Source organism: Dermacentor variabilis, chromosome 7, assembly GCF_050947875.1.
Source record: "Dermacentor variabilis isolate Ectoservices chromosome 7, ASM5094787v1, whole genome shotgun sequence".
In the NCBI taxonomy this organism is placed as follows: Eukaryota; Metazoa; Arthropoda; class Arachnida; order Ixodida; family Ixodidae; genus Dermacentor; species Dermacentor variabilis.
The window spans coordinates 26,571,239-26,584,132 of NC_134574.1; the positions used below are offsets into that span (position 1 = coordinate 26,571,239).

Here is a 12,894-nt window from a genome sequence, read left to right on the forward strand (position 1 = left end):
CAACATTATTGTTTTCTGCTTTATTTGCCAAAGCTTCTGTCAAACGGACGGTGACACACAAATGGAATTTAAGAACGTCGCTTTCTACTTTAGTACCTAGGCACAAATTAGAACGACAGAAATCTGAGCTAGTTGGCAAGGATTCATTATGCAAAGAAGGGGTAAGGCGTGCAGACACGGATACAAGCGAAGCGAAGTGGACAACACGAACGGGTTGCGCCTATTCTTAGTGATATTTACCTAAGCGAGATTGACAGTTGCTTAGAGAAGGCCTTGGGCGATTATCTTATTAAGGTATTTCGTTACGTTGATGATTACCTGATTTTCTTCAATAGGAAGGACTTTTATTCCGCTGCTACCTCTGTAAGTGAGCAATTTACACTTAATGGAGGAGGATTAAAGTTTACCAAGGAATTTTCTCAGAGACGCGCAATACAGTTTCTAGACATTTCCTTGGTCTTCGAATGTAATCACGTGTGTTGGCAGTACTCCCCTAGATCTTCGAAGCTGTTGTTAAACTTTCAATCCAAGCATTCCAAAATAGTAAAAAAAAACGAAATTGCCATGTCATGCCTTGTCTTCTCTCACGAGATCGTGCATTCGAAAAATGAGCGCCAGTTTTAATGCACAGGTCCGGCGCCTATAAGAAGCAGGGCATCCTATCGTAGCAGTGGCCACTGTGGCTGAACGTGAAGTCGATTTCGAGTTGGACGGACATAATTACAGAAGGCAGTAATAGCAAGAAAAGAGTAGTGGCTATTCCGTACATTCATTCAGTATCACACAGACTTAAAAAAGTTGCAAGTAGATATGGTCTTAATGTTGTTTTCACTGCTCCTAATAAGCGAGGCAGGATATGTGCTACCGTGCAGAAAAAAAAGGAGCAGGTGAAAGGCAAAAAAGAACAGATATTTGTTCAGTGAAGCACACCAGGAAGAACAATTTTACTGACTGTCGTATGGGTGTGGTATATAAAGTTCCATTTAGCTGTAGCCATTTCTACGTAGGGCAAACGGGGCGGTGTATCAAACAGAGACTAATGGAACATAAAAGGTCGTTAACTGGTGGATCGCCTTCTAATCTTTTCTTACATTGCCAAGACTGCCACGAGTGCAACTGCACGCCTGAGTTAGATGAATGTGCGATATTTTACATGCATAGCAATGACGATACGCGTCTTATGGTCGAGATATGGCATATCAAATATGGTGGAACTGCGTGCGTTAGTCAGCCTTCGATTACCTTACCTAAGGAAGAGATTAAGTGCCTTAACAGTTACCTCTCACGTAGACCGGCACGTGTACCCGATCGACACGTGGTGCTACCATTCCAGAGCATGCGCAGATGAGTTTTGTGCCTTCTTTCTTTTTTTCGCCTCAGTGCTTCCTTCAGTTGATAGTCGGCGTTCGTGCTGTCCTTTTCTGTTGTGTGCGTGTCTGCACTTACCCCTTCTTTGCATTATGAACATATAAGAACTCATAGTTTCTAAACCGGAAGCCGAGTACGGTTGCACTTTGGAACTGCTCTCACTATATTATTTTCCCAATTATTTGTGTGAACCCTTTATTTTAGGACATTTATGAATTAAGAGTAGTACCCACCAGCGTTTAACAGGCCCCACAAGCTCCTTGAACACGGTTGATACAATAAATAATCAGTCCATTAATATACTGCGTAGAACAGAAAAGTATGTTTGCTGTGTTTCGCAAGGGAACTACTACGGACGCGGCGAAATATTTACTAGCGCAGGTGGCATAGGTAATTTTTTTTAATCCTGGCTAAAGTTAGCCGGGGCACCCTGTAGAAAGGTTCAATTTTTCGGCGGGTATCTTTTGCTTTTGTTGCATTTCGTAGCATCACAGATATTTTGCCGTGATTTTTGTAAAATTTTAAACAAAGCGCTATACACCAGTGGCACTTGCATTCTCGTAACTTAAGTAACTTTAATGTCTGTGTTACCAAAATAGAGAATAATAGACAGAGAGACAGAAGAGCGGAGAAAAACAGGCATGTTAACCAGAACGGAACATTTGCATTGGCGTTGACGGAAGTGACAGGAGTGTTTCAGAAAGATTTAGTGTTAGATAAACACCTGGATGTTTATAAAACATTACCGCAAGCAAAGGTGCATCACCAGTGTCCTTTGAGGGCATGGCAAAATGCGGTGGGAATAGCGCACTGTCTCGCCGGAAGCGCTGAAAATTTTAAACAACTTTCGTGAAGATCGCGACTTTCACATTATATGGGCACCCGCACACTCCTCCCTTCCCGGGAACGAAGTAGTGCACAACCTGACTCGACAACTGACAGGCCGAGCAGGTGACACGCAACAAATACTGGGAACGGAGAGAGACCGGATGACCAGCTTTAACGAGATCACCAAGCACTATAAATTGGGAAGGGCCCATTTCCCCCCGGCACACTCCTCGTTAAATAGACGGCAAGTGACGGCATGGCGCCTCTTAGAAGCGGATACACATCCGAACCCGGTGGCCTGCCACCTCTACTACCCGGACCTTTACACGGATAGATATAGATACTGTGAAAAAAGGGCGGACCTACAACATATGGTTTGGGCTTGTCCTCGGACACCCACACAGAGTAAAATAAACAAGACCAGAGAGCAGTGTGAGACCGCGTTGTTCAGCTGTCTACCGGAAGACCAACTCAAGGCAATCCAGCAGGCCGAAGATGCCGCCAGGGCCCGAGGACTCGAGGCCGTCATATAGGCAGAGAGGCCTAGGTCTCAAATCTGCTGTGCGCAAATAAAGTTTATTCCTCCTACGAGTAACGAAGAGGAAAAAACGAAATCAGGAAAGAAACAGTTTATGATAACTCAAAGGAAAGCTGTTGGCTTTCCGATGCCAGATCAGGATGTCTTAGGACGCGTAGTTATAAAGCGAGGTACGCCAAGGACGAAGCATGTGCTTTCTCCGGTAAATTTGAGGTAGGGAAACTATGGAACATGTTTTATTATAATGTGGAGATATCTACCCAGTGGTCAATTTAGGCACCTGTGGCTTCCTTGAATACCACATGAACCCCAGTGATAGCAAGGGGAAAGTAAACATGCCCGTAGTAGAGATTAGTAAGAGACGATTGGCGGTTTGGCAGCAGAGAAGCAGCGACACCACAAACAATGGAAGCGTACAAAAATAAAGTTTCCAATAGAAGTTCAGAAAGTTTAATGCGCGAATTTTTTGTATGTGTGCCTGCATCTATTGTTACATATAGATAGGACATTCGGCCAAATAAGAACAATAGCTTGGTGGGGCAACCCACCGCCACGTTTCAAAGAAGCTCATAGCATCGAAATATCCATCCACCACCTGGGGATCTTTAACGTGCCCTCAAGGTACGGGACAGGGGCGTTTTTGCATTTCACCCCCATCAAAAAGCGACCGTCACGGCCGGGATTTGATCTCGCGACCTCGTGCTTAGCAGCGCAACACCATAGCCGCTAAGCCACTACGGCGGTTATGAGCATTTCAAGAAAATTAGAATTCCAGAAAACCTGCTATTGCGGAAAAGATGGCAGGCTCGATGATGTTACAGAGCCAAAGATAGAAGAAGAAAAGTTTAATATGACTTTTTTAAAAGTCAACTAGAGCCTAGATGGTCTGAAAACTAGATTGGCAATCGTACATGTAAGGTACGGTGATAAGAGGAGAGCCACGCATAACATATAGTGCAACCATAGTGCCACAAATAAGCACCTTCCAAAGCATGCTAAGCACTCTCGTATGGGAAACGGGGTTGGTCTTTCATAATGTTTTTTTTTTACTTTGCGTTATTTATGAAGACGAATTCGATGCTTACTATGGCGCAATTCGATTATTTTTTCGCACGTATATAGGCCAATGTAACATTTAAATGTATTTTTTAAATTGTTTTACATCTATTTATACAAGCATATGTTATTGATACCTTCTGGAGCAGCAAAACCTTTCGTGTGCGCAAGATTTCACCTTGGTTATAGCAACATCTGTTTTTATTTGCCATGTGTTTAAGAGAGCAATGGAACTACACGAAACTACGATCAGTAAAGAAGTGGATGAAGTGCCTTATTGAAGTAACATGAGCTCGGAATTGGTAAGTGGGGCTGCCGTAAGCACATTCGTTCTCCAATAGCTCGAGAAATTCAAAATAGCATTTTCTAATGTCTAAGAGCAGTGTGACTAAATTTGCATTATCAGCGCATGCTAACAATTTATCACTTAACATGTTACGTTTCGAGAACTGGTACGTACATTTTCACAATACTGGCACTGGTAATCTCCGATGATTTTCTCACTTACGCGAGCTTCGTCTTAGCGTAACTGACATTATGGACACCCTGAAACGCTGCTCAATTTCTTTGACTTGGCTTAATTGTTGCTTTTGGTTCGCCTTGAAATTTGACTTCTTGCATCGTGTATTATTTTCTTAAAATGTCCGCTGATCACGCTGAACGACGTTCGCTTACTGCTTCAAGCAATAGTAGAGCATAAGGCGAAATCTTACGCATCGCGCAATGATGTATACAGAATTTTATGCTGTACTTAAAGTTATGTATGTCACCACCTTCAAAAACGCATTTTTTTGAAAAAAAGAAGGATTTTTTTATTTGGCATATGTAATATTCCTATTTATTCAAGATTATTTAGTAAAAATAGTTAGGTTATCTTAAGCCGTTCAAAAGTTATGACACTTTTCCAACCCCTCCTACACGAATCCGAAACTGGAAGTTTCTTATTCCAAACCATATACAATCTTTCCTCAAATGTCGCTTCGCTTATATATTACGTAATAACAAATTACCCGAGCACGGTAAAACAGCTTTTTAAAGCACTTGATGGCGTCATATATTCTCGACTTTCCACTAGAGTTTTTACTAGAGGGTGGCGGTGTGCTCCGGCATTCTGTTGTTCACGTTCGCGCTGACTCTTGTCTGAGCTGTCTGTGCTTGTTCACAAACCAATTTGAGCTCGCAGGATTACAGGTCTACCCTTTCGTAGTGAAAGCTTCAGTATTCCTTGAACTATGGCCAAGTACCGGGCGATAGGAAAGCGCCGACGCAAGTTCTTTGGGAGTCGGTACACCAAGCGTGGACACGGCGTGGAGCACGTGGACGCCGCACTTTCGGCAAGTGCAGCTAAACCAGGCAATGTGAAGCAGAGCCGTGACATCCCACTGCGAGATTCACCCCTCGAAAGTAACAGGATCGTAGATATTCAGATCCTTTCTCCCATTTATTACCTTTGGCCTGTTCGGAATGCAAAAACATTTCGCTAAAACTCGACGACCGCACCCGCTGTGGTGTCTCGTTTACGTATGGCGTTAAGTGTGGTTCGTATGGCTTTGAATGTACTTTCGAGTCTTCAAGAAAGACTGGCCGTGCAATAGAAAACAATGTGAGCCTTGTGCATGCTATGCGGCAACTTGGCGAAGGACACAAAGCTGCTGTTACATTCTGCAAAGTCACGAACATGCTACCACCTCCTTGGCGTTCTACATAGCAGAAAACGGCTTCGAAGCTTTGTCAAGCTGCGCACATGGTTGCCATGATGTCCATTGCTAATGCTGCCAGTGAAGTGCGCAGTCTTGTTGAGTAAAACGAGTGTGGCGTGTCAGGGGAAGGCACATGGCACAAGCGCGGACATTGGTCCCTGCATGGGTGTGTCTCATTGATTCTGTCAATACTGGCAAAGGAATCGACGAAGGAGCACTCTCCAGTAAATGTAGAGCTCGTGATTCAAAACGTAAACTGAATCATCCAAGCGTGAAATAGCTCGAGTGGAAAGAAGACCATACGAACTGTCACGCCAACCATGCTGGTACTGCTGGCGCCATGGACGGAGGCGGATTATATCGCATGTTTGAGAGATATGAAACTACACGGCAACTCAAGTACGTGGGGTTCTATGGTGATGGTGACTTGAAAGGTAATGCTGCAGTGAAAAATGGTAAAGACAACGTTCCCAAGCTTGAATGTGTAGGACATATGCAGAAACCCGTCGGCTGCCGCCTAAGGAAACTAAGGAAGACAGAACGCGGCCTTGGAGGAAAAGAAAACTGTCAGGTGTCCTCATAGATCGGCTGCAAAATTATTATGGAATTGTTATCAGGGCTGGCGTTGGAAACCTAACCGCTAGGAAGCAAGCCACACTCGCAAGCTTATTTCCTTATAGCTCTACAGACTACTGCCCCAGGCATGGCCTTTGCCATCAAGGAGTTGAGAGCTGGTGCGGATTCAACCGAGCAAAAGAACTGAAGAAGGGGGCTACAATCATAAGGGAGGACTTCCCAATGAAATACTTAATAAGGCAAAAGCCGTGTGCAGCGACCTTTGCTCCGAGGAACTTTTAAAGAAGTGTCTGTATTGCAAAACTCAAAATGCTAATGAGTGTTTCAATGGGATGGTTTGGCAGAGGATCCAAAAAGATGTAGACGTAAGCCTGTCCATTCATTTATTTGGGCTGTATGATGCCGTGGCACTGTTAAATGATGAAAACAGGGGGATATTGGACATTCTGAACCAGGCAGGCATCGAACCTGGCTACTGCACGACGACGGCGTGCCACAACAGTGACTGTAACCAGCTGTCAGCTGGACACGCAAAACAGGTGAGAAAAAAATTGCGCGCTTCAGCTGGAACAAAAGCCGTTGGCGCTGCGTGTAAGGAGGGCCCAAGCTATGAGCCTGGTGGCTTATAGACATATTTAATGCTTTCTTATTGCTTGGAGATCTGCATTAAATATTTATATCCATTTTTCTGTAAACGTGATTTTTTTTCAACCTGTAGTAACGCGAGCAGTGATAACTTTCCTTCTAATAAAAATTTTTGCATAAAATTGTGTGTGTTGTTTTGTTATACTATAGGCTGTGCATTGAAGCAGAATGACTAAGAACTGGTGGTAAATTTTTACACTATGGCCAATTGTTCGAAAAAAAATGTGCTGGATGTGTTTTTTTTATGATATCGCACCTTAGCTTAGAGATGTGGCGATTCTGGTGCTTAAATGCACAAGTAATCATCCTGGTTATGCACCCGCTAAATCGCTTGTGAAATGCACTTGCTATTTCGTAGTTATAACTGCTGGCGCAACACCCATGTTTCAGCACATATTGATTTATATAAATCTTTTTCACAGTTTCCCAAATGTTTATTTTAAAGGTTCCAACTACGTAAGCTTTAGAAACCAAAAATCCACTTGTGACTTTTGGGCTACAACTGACCATTTTTTTCACGAATGTGGTGACATAGCTTAAGTCATACAAAAACTGTACATATGCCCGACACCGATATTTTGCGGTGCAGAAAATATTAAATTCAAGAGGCACCTAGTTATTCCGATGAGTGCGAAAGCATTGCGGCTATAGCCACAACGCTTTAGGCCATAAAAGGTCGAGTATTCGACTCCCAACGAAGGTCGTGGGATAGAGTGCCTTAGTTAACTCTATCCCAATTAACTGGGCCTTAATTAACTTCGCCTTAACACCGAAGTAGAAGGCTACAGCGCGATAACCCAAGGAGACAAAGGAGGCACACGAAGTACACAAACGCAGCGCTGACTTTCAACGGTTTTTGTTCATCGCGGCCGTGGCGTGCGCATTTCGATGGGGGAGAAATACGAAAACACCCGTGTACTTAGATTTAGGTGCGTGTTAAGGAACCCCATGTGGTCCAAATTAATCTGGAGTCCCCACTACGGCGTGTGCCATAACAACAATGTGGTTTTCAAACGTAAATCCCCATAATTGAATTATGGGAATTGAACCCTCGACTCCCAGCAAAGGTCGAGGGTTCGTAGCCTTTTCGGACCGTCGGCTGTAACGGCAACTGCCCGGATTTTCCGTCTCATGAGCGAGGTAATGTTTCCAATTAAAGAAAAACACGCATTGTTCTGCGTCCTGAAGATAGATAAAAAGCAGTTACGTCCACTGTCGTGGCACATGTAACCTTTCCTCTACGAAAGCTCCAACCCACGAGGAATGCACAACATGCTTCACTCAAAACAATGTGTTGCGTCCCTGCTCAGTATAGAAATATGTGAAGCGATGAAATAATTTTTAAGTTGGAAACCGCTGAACCAATATGAATAAGATTTGCTTCATAGCTAAATCAAGAGGTTCGTTCCTGGTGCCTGTATACAGGGAGCCCTAGATAACTTTATTCGAGGTTTAGAACTAGGGTGGTTGCTTGGGCTAGTTGGTAATTCATGATCAAAAATAACGTACAGCGCGAAGGACAAGGACAGCGATAGACGACATACACAGCGCTGACTTCCAACAATATTGTATTGCGGTGCCACATCATGTGTATATATACAAGAAGGGGCATGCGCAGAAAATGTACGACAGTCACATGGGGTGAAACAATGTAGGTGCACAGGGCTAATTGCATTTTGTTGGCTATTGTATGAGTAAGTAGCAAGCCGCGCAATTTCATATATTCAACCTTACTGTACGGTTATCGAAGCATAGTGAACTTCACAAATATTAACTTTAAAGCAAAGCTTCCAATGAGAAAGCTTCAAAGCGCTCTATGAAACATTTAATTTGGCAGCTTTTCACTTCGTACTTGCTGCGTAATCGCTTTTTGCGTCCTAAATAAGGATCGCTAAATACACACACAAAAAAAAAGAGAAGGCCGGCGACGTGCCCGCTTGAGCGCCGCGATTGCAGAGCTCTTCAACGGGCACACTAAACGTGCATTCGCTCCCGCGTCTTTCCTCTTGTCGCCATGATGGATCGCCGCGACGCAAGCGCATCGCTGGCGTAAAACAAGCAGCTAACGCCTGCGTCGTTGCCCTGTCACATTTTAAGCGGCTGGTCACCAACGACATTTCAGACCGTCGCTCTTGAAGCTTTCGTATCTAAAGCTTGGACTTATCACTCCTGACGAGCAAAGTTAGCTAGTTTAAGCGCTTTTCAAGGCGTAGCTGTCCTAGTTATGCTGATTCCATTGGAATGGAACTGCCATGTAAATGCTCAACCAGCCTCTACTTGCAACGATCACCGGCCACGGCGGCCGCATTTCGATGGGGGCGAAATGCGAAAACACCCGTGTACTTAGATTTAGGTGCACGTTAAAGAACCCCAGATGGTCGAAATTTCCGGAGTCCCCCACTACGGCGTGCCTCATAATCAGAAAGTGGTTTTGGCACGCAAAACCCCATAATTTAAGTTAATTTTTTGCAACGATCACGATGCGACAGTACGAAGCTTATCTAGTGATCACTTTATTTACATTCATTATTTCGCGGTTGTGACGGTACGCTGTCCTTAGATAAGGAACGCTGGGAGTTCACTTGAGTGAACTGACCATACTTTCACAAGTTTTTCTGTTCAGGAATGGCAGCAACATTTTGCTGAGGAATATAATTATAGCAGAAGAATAAGAAAGTCTGCACACGTGCTGAGCAAAATTTTAAGTTCGTTCGGTCGCTTGCATTGGCTTCATGCTTCGTCATAAGTAACCGATTCGCCTATGTTCATGATCAATTAAAATAACATTAAATCACCAGAGAGCGCAAGAAAAAAATTCACAGGCGATTATGATGCTCCCTAGTGCGAAATTTGAGCGCAGCTTATACGCGTTTTCATTTCGCCATATATTGAGGCAAAGAAGTTGAGAGAGACATGTCGCAGAGTCGGCGATTGTCGAAAGTATAATCTGCGGGTCAAGCGCGTCGGCTTTTACGCATGACTCGCCAAAGGTTCTACTGAAATCGCTGGTGCTGCGTGGCTTTCAGAAAGTACTACACAATTCGCGTCGCGCATAGAATCAGATTACAAAACAATCGCAAACCGTATCAACCGAAGCAAGAGCGAACAAGACCAAACCGAGCAAACCAAGCAAGCGCGAGCGAGAGCTGACGTGAGCGGACGACAGTAGGAAACGAGCGGTCCGGTTGAGACCAGTCACGAGTACGCACTGAGCGGTTTGGCAGGTCCGCATGACAAGATTCCCGCTCGCACGTCGCTGAATGGACCGCTCTCATTGGTCTCCGTGCGCACGTTTACGCCTCTTATGCAGCCGACACCGACGCTGACGCTCGGCGCAGGAACGGCGCCTAATAACTGCGCTCTAAAAAGCAATCACTACCCGAGAGGGTTCCCTCACTCCTTGACTCTGACAGCAGTTCAGAGAAGTTAAAGCAATGCCCATTTGGTACAACCTTTGTAATTAAACGAAGTGCACAGCACAGATTTATCGCTACTTTAGGCAGGGGTGTTACGAAATTAAGGTAATACACGAATTATTTAGTAAGCGAGATTTAGCGATTATCCCACTGGTGGTTGCCAGAGCTTCGATAGACTTAGCTATATCACTCACCTCAAGCGTGACAAACTCGTGGGAGCCCAACTCCGGGTCCCGCAGGCACTCGGGCTCCTCGCGGCGTTCCTTAGGCTTCAAGACGCGCTTTCCTTTCAAGAGAACTTGAAGAGCGAGGCTGATCGTCATCAGTGCACACCGAAATACTCCGATCGACAGGAGCAGGATGGTGCTCACCAACCGTCGCAGTGCACTGGTGGACGCCATGTAGAGGACCAGCGCTTCAGCTACAGGCACTCTTCCTGCACGGCCCACCGCAAAAGCGAACGTGATTGTAGCTGCGGCTGCCGTCTACGCCGGTGCTCCTGGCACAGGCTGAGGACGATGACAGTAACGCGAGCTCGGAATGATGCCGACTCTGAGTAGTCGAAATGAACGTCAGCAGCTGGAACCCACAGGGGTACCTTGGAATAAACGTGATCGTCGTCGCCCCGCCAATAATCTCCACAATATACCTGGTGTATTTGATTTTGATTGCTTATATGTTCGCCCTGCGACGTTATGCAAGCCAGCAGCCTCCTGCTTGCTGTAGTAGCAGCCGCTTAATGTCCCCACTCATCAGTCGGACAAGGGTAAACAAGAGCCTCTTGCGAGTCTTTGATTCGTTACCAGATGGCCAGCAAAACGCTCCGCGGATATGTTGCAGCTTGAAAACTATGGTTTCCAGTTTTCCGCGACGTCCGATGCCTTCACTCACAAATGATGACGTCACATGCCGCGTCGGCCACCTTTCGGCGATGCCCTGAAAATTACGAGCGTCACTAGACTACAGAAATGACACGACCTAGACTGCGTGCAGTGAGGGAGATCAGTGCACCTGTCCAAAGGATTTTTGCCGGTGCAGCCAACGGGCATACTCTACGTATCACGTGTACTCGTCACCGTTGTAACAAAGGAATATCGAGAGGTTGTGCAGGGAGAGCCTCCGAGTTCGAGTGGTGCGTTGCCAAGACTACGGCGATAAGGATTGTCGGTGCATACTATGTTTGTCTCTCGAAAGGAATACCTTTCTTTTTCCTATCACGTTACCTGCTCACCTCGCAGTTTCTCAAGATGACGTATTCAAACGTAACCTTCATCGACGCATACGTAACAGCAATAATCGCTTATGACTATACATCTTCAGCAAAATAGAAAACAGCAAATAAATGGGCATCTGCTTTCAAAACACCATAAATAAAGTTACACAGGGGAAGCGACTTTTCTTTAGAAGCAGGCACAAATCGAACAAACCACCTGTTTTAAACTTTCTAATAGCAGATAACTTTTTCACGCGTGTAAGAAAGTAGAGTTTCCCCATTTAACAAGAAAAATAAAGAGGAACATTGTTTAGAAATGTGGAGAAAATACACGTGGCCATATGAAAACACTGGCTCAGCCTCTCGACAGATGCCTCGCAACATTAAAAATTAAATTATGCGGTTTTACATGCAATAACCACGATCTGATTTTGAGGCACGCCGTAGTTATTTCGAAAATTCGGGCCACCTGGGGTTCATTACCGTTCACCTAAATCTAAATGCACAGCTGCTTCCGTATTTCGCCCCCATCGAAATGGGGCCGCCGTGGCCAGGATTCGATCCGGGGACCTCGTGCTTAGCAACCCAATTACTCTTTTTTTGCCTTACTAATTACTTTTTTTTACTATTTCTTACTCTTCCAATGTGTTCTCGCCCCTCCCCTCTGCAATGTACAACTATGTACCTTGATGGTCTCACAAATAAATAAATAAATAAATGAATAAACACCACAGCCACTAAGCAACCACGGCGGGTATGCCTCGCAACTACGGCATAGGAAAGATGACGGGCGAGACCAGTTTTGCCAGAGAACTGTGTACGTTCAATATCTTCTATTGGAAATGGTAGAGCATTAGAGAGGATGGTAAAGACTGCGATGCGAACGCCGCACTTTTCAGTGTGCCATTGTTTACAAAATATACAATTATAAACAATGGCTGATGGAGACGTCCCCGTGTCGTGATTATCAGATTTCACAATCGTGTTAGTATGCGTATCTCTGTTGAAGCACACATTATCGATAGACACGTGGTCGTACATTATTGCCACGGAGGAGTCGTTGTTACGCTAAGTTCTGGTTAATTCTCACAACTTTCCTCTGGCACATCGCACGTTGTCTGAAGAATCCTCAGATATGCGTACACGAGAGCGCTACAGCTTGTATGCGTTTCTAAGAATCTAACTTTTCTCATGGGAACGTCTAAGTTTCAAAATAATACGGCGGGTACTGTTTCTCTATTGTCTACAAATTCTGTGACATCCTTCGATTTGAGGATAATCGATGTCGAGTGTTTCACTGAAAAACTTGGAAGCTCTAAAATCCATTCTGTTCATTTTCACTTGTAAGAAAGTTTCTTGCTTTCAAGCACCATTTTATTTGTTTCTCACTGTAGCGTCCCGAGCGCTCCACACAACGCTGCCTGCGTTTGACCCAATTCTCAAACTCTGCTGCTCCTCTAAACCCGAGAGCAGCCTACCCAACGCCGTATGGGAACCCAGAGCATTAGATCCCTCATTCTAAAACTCTATTTTGTCACACCTTTTACACTGACC

The 12,894-nt window shown here is 44.8% G+C and overlaps 1 protein-coding gene and 1 pseudogene across 1 annotated transcript in view; one reads left to right on the forward strand and one right to left on the reverse strand.

Moving 5' to 3' along the window:
• The window catches only part of LOC142587377 (epoxide hydrolase 4-like), a 59,913-nt gene extending 48,726 nt beyond the window's left edge, over nt 1-11,187 (reverse strand). Inside the window, exon 1 of the mRNA XM_075698332.1 lies at nt 10,322-11,187. Coding sequence (XP_075554447.1) covers nt 10,322-10,528 — 207 coding nt within the window. The 5' untranslated portion in view covers nt 10,529-11,187. The remainder of the gene's footprint in view (nt 1-10,321) is intronic.
• LOC142588081 (uncharacterized) lies at nt 5,023-6,695 on the forward strand (annotated as a pseudogene).
• Nucleotides 11,188-12,894: the final 1,707 nt, after the last annotated feature.